A 14,976-nucleotide genomic window follows, 5' to 3' on the forward strand; every position below is an offset into this window, starting at 1 on the left:
ATTCTGTTTCAGGACCTAATACTAGCAAGTGCACTCGTTAGAGATGCCATGGAGAGCTATCATTCGGATTTCAAGATGACTGAGAAAGCAGTCAGGTCTGTATAATGTTTCCATGGCTTATTATTGAACACCGTGGAACATAGATATAACGACCGTAAATTCTAATGAAGTAAAATCTAAAATGCTTCTCGCCAATATTAACATGTAAAGAATACATGTTTATAAGGAATATTGGATACGAGTCTATTTTTGTGTTGGATGTGACTTTATTATAGTGCGTCTTCACTTTAGTACAGGTCCTTTCATTGCCTAGTGAAGGCCTTGTTATATGCCCTTTCTTTTTAAGCATTCACTGCAGCATGTAACGAAGTTGAAACTGTACTTGGTCACAACTTAAGAATTCAGCCCACAGGGGTGGTGTAGCAGGTATGTCATTATGCTACTAAGCACAAGGTCGTGGGATCAAATCTCAACCACGGCGGCCGCGTTTCAGTGGGGGTGAAATGCAAAAACATCTATGTACTGTGCCTTGGGTGTGCATTAAATAACCCCAAATGGCCAAAATTAATCAGGAGTCCCCCACTATGGCATGCCTCCAAATCAGATCGTGGTTTCAGAACGTAAAACCCCAGAATCTATTTTTTTAACCTAAGAACTCTGTACAATATCTGCTCACAAAACTGCACTGCACCTTCCATCTATGCTGTCCAAAACAGTTCCTGAGAGACAGTGATGTTGAATGAGGTTCACCTCCACCATGACGTAATTGGCTGGAACAGCTGTAGACACTTTTTATGTTTACGGAGTTCCCAAAGAGCTTCGGTTAAGCCCTCTAAAACAACACAATTTACAATAGCCTGCAAATGTACGGAACTTCCCAGCTGGTGCCAGTTTTTGCTGCAGTGTTAGAATGTTCGAAAGGTGAATTTTACTGCTAAATACAACAAGGAAGCTGTATATGTGAGCTTAATGCATTGGGCAGGCTCCTTATATCTGAACACACCAAGAGCATGTGCCTACAGTGAATTTTAGGGCAAAATACTTCTTGTTTGGCTAACTTGACTGTCAAAAATGCAAGGCTGTTAATTTTATGGGATCATGAGTGCAATGTTGCCACAGCATGGATGAAGAGGGTATACAGTATGTGTATTCTAGTGGAACAAACAGTGTATTTGTCACTGGATTCTCACGTCACTGACTACAGTAACTACAATTGAATTTCAATAATTGAAATGCTGACACGAACCTTCGAAGCTCAGCCTTCCTCATAATTCAACTTTCATGCATGCATTCCTCATATATCAAAGACGGCCACATCATGTAACAGCATGTAACTTGCAGGGTGAAATTGTCAGAGTGCCAGGATGGCCAGCGTCATATCTAACTTCATCCTCCTGGAAATTGAAATCGAGGATTATTTCTGCAAATAATGCCAGATATGCATACCTGGGAATGTTTTGGTGTGACTTCAATCCCGTATTTTAGCTACTATGTAGAGACACCTGTTAAAAACGAAAAAAGACAATGGGCCCTCAAAAGTAGCAGGATGCCTTCAAGATTCGGTACATGTTAAAGTATCGCAACTGTAAAAAGCCAACATATGACGATGCCAAGGAAATAGGAGGGGGAATTTACTTGTAAATATTACATTGTATGTTAAGAGCAGGCAAACAAGAAAATCTTCGGGTTGGAGCCAATATTTCGACAAGGGACTTGTCGTTTGACAAGGGCTTGGAGACAGGTCTGCTTGTCGAAATGTTGGCTCCAGCTTGAGGCTTCCATTGTTTGACTGCTGTTGATCACTTCAAGCCTCAATCTTCCTGGGAGCCTTTGTGATTGCATATTAAAATTTAATTGTCCAGTAGCAATGCAATTTAAGAAGTTCATTGCCCATACACTACACTGGTTTCTCTTGACTCCTTGTGGTTGTTGCTTGTCTTAGTATAGAATGTCTCAGATCCCCTGATTATCCTTGCACACTGCCTGTACCAGTGATTTTGTGGTGGTGTTTAGACAGCTTAGTGTAGCCAACAGCAGTTGTGCTAGCTCTGCAATATAGTTGAGCAGCAGAAAAGAGAACATGGTCAAGTTGGTATGCCCCAGTAACTAAGAAATAGGTGAACACCATTTTTCAATTATTATAGTGGCAAGCGCTGTCTTTGTGACGCTTTGCCTTGCTCGTGCCGCCTTTATGTGTCTTCAGTGTTGGCATGCTTTTACCTTTGAGCGGGATGTTCACATGGTATCAGAGTGTTATCACATCGTGAGCGTTGCAGTTTCTAGGATGTATTATCAGATCTAGACAATGTGGGTAGCGCATTCTGGAATCATTACAATGACCCCCCATTGTTCCATAGCCCTGTGATGATGCCCTATTGATAAGGGGTTGATAGCACCAAGCAGAATCATTCATTCCAACAAATGACACTGCCATCAGTACAACTGATATCGCGACCTAGTTTCACTTTCCTTTACAAGCACAAGCCTGCCCAATGTAGAATATCAACAGCTTGGGCGAAAGACAAAGAGCATAGGATGACTGCTGACTTTGAACTATCTACATTTATTTTTGGCTGTATATACTAGGTCGTAGCTACAAAAGAAGCATGAAAAACCAGATACGAGAATCGCATGTAGTTATACAAGCAGAACCAGCAAACAACGAAGCAAAATGAGGACACACTTGTCTGTTACATGCCTTTTGCATCTGGAATTCGAAAATTGCAGTTGTCTTGTTGATAAGGAAACTGAGGGCCTTTTTCTCGTGCTGTTAACCTGTTACCATAAGTTATCGACTCGCCCAGATCAGTCCTTTGCTTGCCTGATGAACACATCGCTGTCATTGTAAACCCCGTCAGAGTAAAGCAGTCGGAACTAAGGCCAGATGTTTACTACAGTGAGAGTTTTACCATAAGGGAAGTCACTGCAAGCACTCTGTACAGCCAGCGACCACTCAGTGCTTTTTATTAGCTTGTCAAGAGCAGGAATGTGGACACTCCTGGTTAAGATTCAGCATGAATGTTGCCAGTCGAAAGTGCACATTGGAACAGGCTTTGAAGGAGGGTGATGCAAAGATGATCAGACATCTCCTGCAAATTTAGTGATGCATTGGCAGCTCACTCATGGCTAGGATTTTAACTCTGTGATCACTCTGAGCCTGTTGGCAATAAGGAGAGTTGTTCAGGCACTTTATAATTTATTTGTTTTTTCCATTGGAATTTGGAAGAACTCTCTTAGCTTACTATAATGAGCAGTTCGTTCTAACAAGAGTTCTGTCACGACATTCTACTGGATTGGGTTCTGAGGTAAAGTTTCAAATTTAATATTTAATCACTTTTAGTACATATGGGTAACATAAAGGTGTGTACATACAATATGTAGAAAGAAGTCTTAGAGCAGCACACTGTAGCGGGACCTCTTATAATAGGTTGCAAAGAATAGCAACACTTTTAAACAGAAAAAAATTTCAGTGCCAAAAAAATTAGTTGAACCTCGCAATAACAAAATTGGTGGGAAAAAATTCACTTTCACAAAAATGTTATTGTTGCGAAATGAGACAGCACAGACAGGCAATGCGTCGCAGAACAAAACCTTACTGTCGAAATTCCGTTAGCCTACATTGGCAACCTTTGCTCGAGGATATAAAACCGCACTGCCGACAGTACAAAGTGCACCGCATGCATCGATCAGCAGTGGCAGCACTGCTGTGGGGCAGTATTCTCGGTCAGTTGCTTTCTGAGATACAATCACTTTTGTGAGATTTTGTGTAACTCGGCACCAGACACAGAGCAACAGCGCTCCACGCATACAGCAGCAAAATGGCCGTATCTCGTATACCCAAAGGTGGTCAATCAAAATTACAGCCGCTTGGCGCGAATCTACATCCGGCGCTGAATCTGCACGCAATACCTGTCAAGTGGCACCGAAACCAGCGTTCTTGAAGCAAGGGATGCGTGTTCCCAGCCATGATCGCTCAATCATGGCCCAGTGCATGGCACTCCGTGCTGCGACCGCCACCTCAAGCACCATAAACAATTCTACGGTGGTGGGATGTGGATTTCCTTGTTCTTGCTGCATCTTTCTCATCGAGGCGCACATTATGCACTGCACTAGGTGTGTGAAAACCGTCGTCACATGTCTGTAGCAACATGCGTCTCGCTTCAAACAGGTGATCAACAAACAAGTTCGTGCGCATGACATGTTTCCAGCGCACACGATCACTTTTGGCACTTGGTTGTTTTTGCAAACAGAAATGCTGGCACCTACGCAAGTGTTATGTGGTGGTATTTTATGCAGTTTTAGTGCAAAGCAATCTCATTTGAGCACATTTTAGAGCCTGCTAGCCTCCCGCGAGTAGGTAATATGCGGGGTTAGTTTGAGGCAAATTTCGTTGATGCGGGATTGTAGTACAGTGACCGTTCGTTGTCGTGAGGTACAAAATGCATTGAATCCTATGGGCATTTGCCGGGGATACAAAAATATTTCGTTGTCGCCGGATTTCGTTATTGTGGGTTTCGACAGTATTAGCAGGAACAATATCGGAAGTCGACATAATGATGCTAATAATAATAACACTAATAGCATGCAAGACTAGAAGAATAATTCATTAAAGCAGAGCAAGACAACTCAAGGTATCTCGCACAGTATATGTTTAATATGAAATGATGCTATAAGTTTCACATTCATTTATCAAGCTGGTGCTTAAAAGACGACAAAAAAAATGCACACACACACAACGAATTTAATAATATGAGGCAAGGAATCCCATGATTTAATTAAAACAAAAATAACTCTTTGGGTGCCACAGTTCAAGCGGACCTTGGTAAGTAAAAAAAATTTATAAAATTAAGATAACTTGTTGAAATAGATTGTTCAGACACAATACAGGCACAAAGAGAAAAATGGGAATGGGCTCGCTCCTACCAATGAAAAGGATGCAACGTTTGCTTGCTCTTCAGGGAGGAGGGCATAGAAGGAGCACAAATAGAAAGAAGATAGAGATGGCATGCTATTATGGCTAAAGTAAAATGACAATACAGCATGGCAACAAAGAGATAATAGAAGAATTGTGACACGTCACACAAATCAAAGAAAGAAATGGCCTGGTAATGGAAGGTGGCAGGATAAACGGGTTGTTTTCCTTCTTGTCCTTTTCTTTGCATCACACTGTTACTTACCCTCATATTGTAGAATGTTCCTCCACTCAACACTCCATCTTGGCTAAAGAAAGCAGATAGCAGTGCCATTCCCAGGAAAAAATGTCACTGTGCTTCACAGACAATTCACGACTATTCTTGAGAAGTGTAGTATACTATTCAGTCTAGGGTCGGTGCTGTGCTCAACTCAACGGAGTGCAGGAAGAACTTGGAGTCGAGGACGGTTCGATAACACTGGGGTTAGTCAATATAGACTAGGGCTTCTTGCAAGCTCTGAAGCGTCTGCTTTCTCAAGTGCTGTCTAGTCTGTCCCTCTCCGAGTGCATAGTCATGGATTCAGTCCCTGGGTGTGGTGGCTACGTATCTTTGGGGGCCAGAATGCCTGTGTACTTGGATTTAGGTGCTTGTTCAAGCACCTAAATCCAAGTACACAGCAACTAATCAAGCAACTGAGGTTCAATCACAGCACAGCAATCACAGCAACTAATCAAGCAACTGAGGTGGTCAAAGCTAATTCATACCTCCCCACTATGGTGTGTCACAGGTGTTGAACCTCTTCAATATATCATTCAATGAGAAGTTTCCCATGCGAGTTGCTGAAGCCGAAGTACAGCTTGTGACACCGACAGTGTGGTGATCCCGCAGAGGAGACGTAACGTCGAGTTCAAGAGATGCGTCAGTTTGAATAATACTCTGCCGAAGAGTTTCAAATAGATGTCGTGAAAACAGGCTGTGTGATTTTAAGTTCACTCTAGGTTGTTCCAGAGGATGGCAAATTTGGAGATCTCAGGACGATCAGAAGCTATTGCTGTCATACCTGTGAAATTCATTTGCGAAGGTTGGTGGTCAGACTGGAAACGGTGTGAGGCACAAAATAAGGCATGGACTAAGAATATATGCAGACAAGCGCACATTCTTGTCCATGTCTTATCTTGCACATTAAATGATGCCCGGCCACGTGCCGAATATCTGACAGCACATGCTCCTTGATAGTCAGACATGTTGAACAATGTGGGTAGTTCCTTGGAGAAATTCCAGAGCAAGGTTTGCATTTGAATCAGACTGCGACTTATCATTCAATGCAAATGGGCTTTAGCAACTTCATCAGTGATACGCTACTAGCACGCAGTGACTATCATAGCGTGCATGCATCACTGGGATCATGCGTATAGCCAGAGGTACATTTCACTGACAAAGAACACCTTCTGCAGTATTACTGTCTGCTATTACATGTGTAGATCTGAGATTTAATGAAGAAATTTATTTTACTCAAACAAATCATCAGTTCCTAAAACCGCTGAACCTCAATATAGCAAACATGGGTATAACAAAGTAAATTTAAATTTCTTCTAGTTGATAGCAGTGCGTAATGAATTTGTTTATAATGAATATCAGATATAACGAAGGTATTTTGTGTTGGATATGAGTCCATTACAAGGAGGCACAATTGCATTACACTTTCGTTAGGCAGTAGTTTCACAGGCACCTTGGGATTATTTCCTCTTTTCTTTTTAAATATTTGCCACACTGTTCTTGCCAGTTTTGAAAAGCTTCATGGCTGTATTCATTTTTTTTTTTCAGAATATACAATATCTATCACCACTGGAGTCTGCAGTTGGTCCTGTACATTTTCATTCTAATCAACCATCTCCTGGCTGTTTTCGAAAGGCCTGCTGTTCATGGCTGCGAGCTTCCCATTTGGGTACATCTCTAAGTATACAAAATACTCTTTAATCTTTAATCAAGCTTGGATGTTTTGGAATTTGAATTTCTTTTATTTTTGAGCCACATTGAAATTGTCGTCACTTACACAGAATTGCGTGAATCCTTTATTTGGAGTGAAATAAATTTTAACGATTGTCAGGGCCTTGCGAATGGCCTTAACAAGGACATGCCAAGGTCCTCAAGGACCAGTAGTTTTAAGGGTTGCCAAAGCCTTGTAGATGGCCTTGACAGTGATATTCAAAGGTCAAGTACCACCAGTTTTAATTCCTGTCAAGGCTTTGTAAATCATATTGACGTTCAACTGTATTTGAAGTTGAATAGCATTGTCAAGGCCATTTTAATTTGCAGTCTCAGCATCCATTAAAGCTGGATTCCAATGACAGACCTAACTGGCCATTTTCTCTGCGGGCAAGCATGACGTAACTGAACTACACTGAATTGTGCTGCAAGCAGCTAGTGTATGATGTTTTTGTATGCAGTGAAATTCATACGTCACTGAGCACTGTGCAACGTCATGGTCATCTGTATTGAGCCAGCAATTTTGTCTGTTCTGTGATACTCCCTCTTAAATTTATGGAGTGATCAAAGGTACTTGAATTTTCATTGGGGCAAGCTTAGGAGGTTTCTTTTCCCAATGAAATGCCAAATGAATAAATTTCCTAAACAGTAGTAAGTGCTTAGAAGACAAGAGTACACATTGAAATGTTGAAGGGCGCTGTTTCACATGTTACTCTATTTGTTTCTGGCTATGAAACTTTAGAAGCGTACGTTGAGGGGCTAGTTGGTTTCTCTGCCTCATAATGAAACTTTACAGGTTTTATTATAACCGTTTAAGCTCACTGAAATGGAACTTGCATCCTACATGAGAATGCCTTCATTATACAGTCGATTTTTGTTAATTCGACCCTGAGGGGACCGACAAAATCGATCTAATTATCCGGCGGGTCAAAATAAACAAGATGCATCACAAAAAAGGTAAAAAAGTACTGTCGATTCATTTGACAGTATTTGCCAGAATATAATGTGCCCCTGAATCAAACACGTGCCCACTGTCTGTGTTTAAAGTAGAAAACTAATGTAGAAATTGTGTTAACGTTCCTGGACAATGTAAAAATCTTAACATGCACGCTATTCTTTAGCAACAAAATAAAAAATGTGTTGCACACTGGTGGATAGCTTCTATAAGTCAGCTTCGCCGCACCTTCTTAAAGTCAGCTTCGCCGAAGTACAGTTATGTTTTGCGGAAAAGCATAAAAACACCGCGCAGGCAGTTTTGGTTTTGTATTACATTAGCACTGCGCAGGCACTTTTCAGCCCAATTTTCTCATAATTTTACTGAAGAAAAAAATGCCATTCTTAGGAGGCATGCTGCAATGGCTTCAATACAAGACTTATGTAGACCGAAATTTTCTTGCATGTGATTTATTGGTGCCGGAGTAGAAATTCTATTCCAACTACATTATGCATTCACCTGAAAGTGTTCAAAGATCTTTGCAACTTTCCTATTTGATCTTGTCCGTCACAGGCCACCATGCTGATAGAATTCATTTGCCTGAGTTTCTACACATTCCGGCTTGCGCAAGCTGCCAGCTTCAGCAGAGCGGAGGTATTCTGGAAGGACCCCAAGAACCTGGTCGTTATGGGCGTAGTTGGGGTCACTCTCGTAGACATGATGATCTTCTCGGCCATGGAGATGGGTGGTTTGGCAGGCATGGGTATCCGCTGCACACGGCCACTCAGGCCATTCCTCATGGTCAACTTCGCAGAGAACAAACAGGTGAGGTGAACGAAAGCATGGCTGTTGCATCCACAGAGAATCTAAGCCAAAAGTGTCGGCTTTTACACATGTGCCGTGGTGTGCCTTAAGTTTTTCACACGCTTGCCATTTGCTTTAGTCGTTATAAAGCTTTCCAGCTCTTAAAGAGACAAAATGTTTGCAGAAAGTTGGTGACATTGGCCAAACGAGAAAATATTTTGACAAGAGGACTTGTCTTCACCATGGCTTCAAGGCAACATCCCAGTCCTCAGACCAAAACAAACATTCCCATCCTGGGAATTGTCTTCGTCAAGACAATGACGGGGTGTTGAAATGTTGGCTCCATGTTAGCGATTCTGTTGATCACAGAACTATTGATCACTTCTGATAAGTTGTACCTCTTGAAATGATAGGGAAGCCAGTGAAACATTCTCAAGGAAAGAGTTACTGTACCCCATCTTGCCATGGGCCATGGTGGTCAATTGGGAACGAGCACTGGCTATGTGTTGTAGATAACAGAGGAGAGCTTTTTCACTGTCCATCGCTGATCTGTCCGTGATCTTCCTATTTAGTCAGTGTTGTGAACAGGGGATTAGGGAGCTGACAATGGACGAGCCTTCTTTCTCTTTTTATCATTCCTGGTTCGCTGATGTGGCCTATGGCTTTCACTGCCTTACACAAAACCTGATTAGAAGGTGTGTACAGCCGTTCCACTTTGTGCTATGTAAAGCTTTAAGCAGAACATTGTGTAGAGGCTTATGTGGTGCAGTCTTTTCTGCCAAAAAAAGACTTTTCTGCCAGTATGTATACTGTCATTGTTGCTCTCAAATTATGGGGGCCAACACTGTAGTAGGTGACTGTGTTGAGATACTCGCTTATTGTCATCTCCTCTACGTGTACAAGACTGGACTCTGTGGCAGTACCTTCTTAGAATAATAGGCAATGTGGAAGAAGTGTAGCTAGACTTACCTGTAATAAGTACAATTCATTCACAATATTTCTCAAATAAAGAGGACATTAGATGGGAGTCTAACGTATTTTTATGCCTACCCTGCTTGGACCTTAAGTCTGCAGTGTGTATTAAATAAATAAGTAAATAAAATAATAGTAAAATGAGAACTGGAGCTCAGACATTTCTGCCATGCCTGTTACAGTCTCTGGACTCTTAGTCGTAGAGGCAGTGCATTTTCAGGTGCATTGACGAATGCAGAAACAAACACAAGTATACAGGCACTTGTGTTTGTTTTGTGTTGATTTGTATGTGTAGAAGTGTGCTGCTTCTACGACAACCATGGTCAACCCAATAACAAAGCAGTACCTCCTCAGTGTGCTGTTAGCCACTGTGAATACCTCCTGGAGCTGATGTGCCGCTTGCTTTCTCAAGACAATTCATAGGTATTGTCAGGATGCTTGTATATTACGTGAATGAATTGTTTTTTTTTAATAATTGAGAATGAAGCTAACCATTGCATGATCTGGTTCATCTAAGCGAGAGTGATCTGCTCAATGGTGTGTCAACACAAGAATAGGCTCAATTGTTTTCGTAAGACATTCAGTGTGGCTGGTATAATTCCATAGTTGCACTCATCACTGGCATCTATTATTATTTGTACTGTTTGCATGTTTTGGGATTTATTCATGCATGAAAGAATGCTTTGTTGAAGTTTTACAGTTAACTCCAGAAGTTTACGGGACATGGTGTTCCTCAAGCTTGATTTTTATGCTTTGTTAAGGCATGATACTTACGTTTCAATGCTTCTGTGCAGTTTGCAAAGGGTGCTACAAACTGAAACTTTGTATTTTAAGGCTATGTGCCCTGGCTTCATGGTAATTCAGCTCTCTTTGTGAATCCTTTGTCTCATAAAAATTTGTCGTTAACTGCACATACAAAATGTGCTACTTACGTTTCCCCCATGCAAAGCCCTTGAGCTCAGCAATTAGTGTAAATAGACAAAGCCACAACATTTTAAGCGAATGCAATGTTACTTATGCTTCATATGGAATCGATGAATAATACTACATTTCGTAATGTAATTAAACAGTGTCAGAAAGTCTTATTGTGCGTTGATGATGGCTGTCTTATCTCTGCAGGTCCGTCGTGCTGTACGAAATATTCGCAACACACTCAAAGAGATTATCTACGCGCTCATCCTGCTTTTTATGAGCATCGCTCTCTTCTCACTGCTTGCCCTAAAGCTGTTCCAACGAAGGTATGCAACATGTTGAGTCTGTGCCTGCTGCCCTTACAGTATACGTTAAAGTTTCATATTCAAAGCTCGATTTAAAGAAGTGGCACTCGTAAAAAGCACAGTTAATTAATTACATATTTGTTATACAGTCAATGTTGGATTTTTCGAACTCCCTAGAAACTAAAAATGTCCGAAAAGTTAGGCAGTCTGAAAAAATGAATACATGCCTTTAACTGCCCTCAAGGGCTCAAATTGCCACAGCCGAAACAACTTTAACGGGCTGCGAGTACAATTGTTGGGCATCTGACTGCTCAAACTGTGATGAAAAACGGCGGTGCATGCGTGTATAATTGACATATTCTTGCCTTGTGACAATGGCCCTTTTGTACTCTTGGTGTGCTTCACTGCAATACATTGTTAATGTTAGACTGCGTAACACAGCTGTACTGCGGTGAAGCTGACTTTAGAGCATCGGCAATATGCAACATTTAAAGTCTTGTTGCTTGTAGTGTGACAGAAAGCATCGTGTGTGCGCATGTATAATTAAACATTTTATGTCCTGTGACATTGATTCCTTCACATTCTTGGTGTGCTTCACCGCAGTAAATTTTGTATGCTTCACCGCATAAATAACATTTCTTGCGACTCAGCTGACTTTTTGAAACCGGTATTATGCAATGCTTTAGACCCTTGCTGCACCTCGACACCATCAGCAAGGATGACGAAGGCCGAGTCGATGCCATTGCCGACAACAGTGAATCGTTTAAATGAAAAACACGATACCAAACAGCAGAAAACTTGATAGCGAACATCGAAGCAGCTACACTTAACAACAGCACAAAGTGACTACTATGGCTGCCGGAGGATCGGCATGCAAAAGCGCTGGATTGAGGCCGTGAGACAATCAAAATGATGGCAGTTAATGGCTTCCAATAATACCGTTTTGAACCTGTGGTCACGGCAAAAAGTCCGAAATATTGAATGGCAAAAGATTTCGAGTATTTGAAATTTCTGACGTCTTTACACATTGGCTCTATAAGGTATGTGACGGTGCCACGAAGTCTGAATTCTGATGTATGTCGGAAAAATTGGCCATCCGAAATATAGGTCATTCACTGTATAACAACTGTTTGAGAAAAACAACCTTCAAACACTGAATATGTTCTCATTTCTAACAGAAGTAAAATGCACAACTTATGACCAGTCTGTCTGATGAAGAAGCTTATTGAAATATTCTCATATATTTAATGGCACTCCCGACTAGACGTTCAGTCAATCGAGGTGCTTGTAATGAGAAAAAAAAAAACTAAATGTGAAACATTCTTGTTCAAGTACAGGAAAACATTGAAAATAATTTATATATGCTCCATGCATTTTCCCAAGAACTGGTGCCTTTGTGCAACAAGCGTAGCTCTCGAGCAGCAGAATCATTTGGAACAATAATTATTTGTATTGATCTTTCTCCTTATAAACTCTAATAAGAATTGTTATTTCTTATATACAAACAAACAAATATTCAACAATTTCTAATAATGAATTTTCTAATTAAATACAAATTCAATAGCAAGAACTGTTGGATTCATATTTAAAATTTGAAATAATCACACACCCCTGGTTATGACAGAATGCACAATTTCAAAATTCTTACCCTTGCTATAAGAATTGATAGCCAAACCTTTCACTCGAACTTGGCTTTAATAAATGTGAAGTGGAAAATGTGACCTTTCAAAGTCATGAAAACCTGCTTGCACCTGCTTCATGAAACTGTCATGCTTGCACAGTCATGAAACCTGCTTCATCCTGCTTGCAACCTCGTATTTAGTTAAAATGATAAGACACTATCTTTATAAGTTGGCTCTTCGCTGCATTCAGAAGTATGTTTTCAATAGTGTGCATAAAGAACAGTACTTAAAAGTTATACTTTCACTTGTGTTTTGATGTTTTTTGTGGTTTACATAATATTTTGTGCCAACTGCAAACAAAAATCTGCTTTATAATAACTGGTACCACGTTCGATCCTGAATTTCTTATTTTTTATGCAGTAAACTTCCATTAATTTGTTACTCGTTAATTGGATTTTTCACTTTTTCAATCCCAGCTGAAAGTCTCTGCCGGCCCCCATGGATTTGGCCTAAATTTTCTTTATTTTGATTCTAAGATTGGCCTTCAGCCTATGGTGACTGATGAATCCAATAGTGAGCCCTTTAGTGACAGTGTCGGTCTCACCAGAGCTTAAGGGACAGTGAATGCATTGAACATATGTCAAAATCTGCAATCAAAAACGCCTATTTTTCGTCTGCCTTAGGAAGAATTTCAAGCAATAACCGTAGCTCAGAGTGCCTGATTACAGTATTTATGCTGTTGTAACGCGCTTCATTTTTTTATCAAGAAAATTGGGCGGAATATTGCCTGCGTGGCGCGATGGGATACAAAACCAAAACTGCCTTCGTGGCATTTGTATGCTTTACCGCATAACACAAATGCACTTCAGCCGTGCGGCGAAGCTGACTTTTTGCCATTGTGCAACGCATAATTTTCTTGCTAAAAAGTCGAGTGCGCGTTAAATTTCTACTTTTAGACACATCGAAAGTAAGTGTGCGTTACATTCGGGGGCATGTTAGATTCTGGCAAATACTGCCAAATGAATGGTGGCGTTTCAGGGTGTCTACCAACCGGAAAACTGGGAATTCTCAGGGATTTTGAGTAGTCTGGAAAAACTCAGGGAAAACTCAGGTAATTTGTGCCTCTATCAGGGAAAATTAGCTGTAATGTTATTGAAAGGGTCGAAAGTCGCGGTAATGCTAGCTCAATGCTAGCTTATCGCAAGCTTCTTCAAAAGATCAAACAGGCAAGAGAGGGCACTAACACAAAAAAGCCATCTGATAGGAAGAGATTACATGTGATTCCTTATTGGCACAGGGTGTCCCACAACCTCAAGGAGGTCGCACAAAGGCATAGTATCAATTTTCTCTTCAGTGCACCATGTAAGCTGGCCAAGATATGCCCTATGATGACAAAAGCAAAACCCGAACCATGCTCTAAGAAAGATGCAGCGCAGTTCACTGCTTGCAAAAGTAATGTCGTATATGAGATACCCCTAAGTTGCCAACAGGTTTATATCGGTCAAACCGGACGGTGTTTTAATGAAAGGGCGCGTGAGCACAATTGGGCCGTAAATAACAATGCGGGGGCCATCTGGCAGAACACTGTAAACCTCACAATTGCCGTCCGTATCTTCGCGACACTAGGTTTCTGGCACGGTCTAGAGATAGACTAGAACGGGAGATATTAGCTTTTTACATTGCAAAGGCCGAGGGCACGTGCGTTAGTTCCCCTGCAGTGACGCTTACCGAAAAAGAGATAGCTTTTCTATTGAGATAGGGAGGTTGTGATGTCACGATGAACCATTCTTGGTTGCATCTATTTAAAGTCCTGTTTCTTCAAAAAAGATTTAGTTGGAAGTAGCGCCTTGTCCGTCGTACATGTTGTTCTTTTAGTCCGCGTCTTCGTAGCGCTCTTTTCATCAACTCTCATACGCAGATCCGCTGGCAGCCGTAGCCACCGCTGCGGCAACGATAAGCCTAGCTGCTTCGACGTTCGCTGTGAAGCTTCTTGCCGTTGGATGCCGTGTTTTTTATTGAAAGAATTCGCTGCTGTCAACAATGGCACACACTCCGCCTTTGTGGTCCTCGCGATTGGCTTAGAAGCTTGGAAAACACGGTGCGTTGTATAATTCCGGTTCCTGAAAGTCAGCTTCGCCTCTGTACAGAAATGTTACTTGGTGAAGCATACGCAAAAGCATTGCAATGAAGCATAACAAGCGTGGGAAGGGGCTATTGTCACGGGACACAGTATGTATTCATTGATGATACGCGCGTGCACCCGGTATTTCCTGTCACAGTAAGAGTACCGATATGCCTAATACGTGTACCGACAGACCTTCAGAGCCTTTTAGAATGTGCCTGTGGTGGCTTGAGCCCTTAAGGGCAGTAAATGACATGCATTTATTGTTTCCAACTGGCCGATTTTTCTGACGTTCTCGCGGCCCCTAGGGAGTTCGAAAAATCGGACGTGGACTGTGCAAGTGACCAAAAAGATGCTTCAAATGGTCCGTGGGGCTAACGAGTGGCGAAAGGAGGACAAGAACAGA

At 41.4% G+C, this 14,976-nt stretch overlaps 1 protein-coding gene across 3 annotated transcripts in view; it reads left to right on the forward strand.

Moving 5' to 3' along the window:
* Positions 1-14,976, forward strand: part of LOC126533600 (uncharacterized) — a 53,615-nt gene that overhangs the window by 5,279 nt on the left and 33,360 nt on the right. For all 3 annotated transcript variants that reach the window (XM_050180764.3, XM_050180763.3, XM_050180762.2), the window contains exons 3-6: positions 13-95; positions 6,738-6,858; positions 8,407-8,658; positions 10,729-10,847. In XM_050180764.3, the coding sequence (XP_050036721.1) occupies positions 13-95; positions 6,738-6,858; positions 8,407-8,658; positions 10,729-10,847 (575 nt within the window). The remainder of the gene's footprint in view (positions 1-12; positions 96-6,737; positions 6,859-8,406; positions 8,659-10,728; positions 10,848-14,976) is intronic.

Source organism: Dermacentor andersoni, chromosome 7 (genome assembly GCF_023375885.2).
Source record: "Dermacentor andersoni chromosome 7, qqDerAnde1_hic_scaffold, whole genome shotgun sequence".
NCBI classification, from domain to species: Eukaryota; Metazoa; Arthropoda; class Arachnida; order Ixodida; family Ixodidae; genus Dermacentor; species Dermacentor andersoni.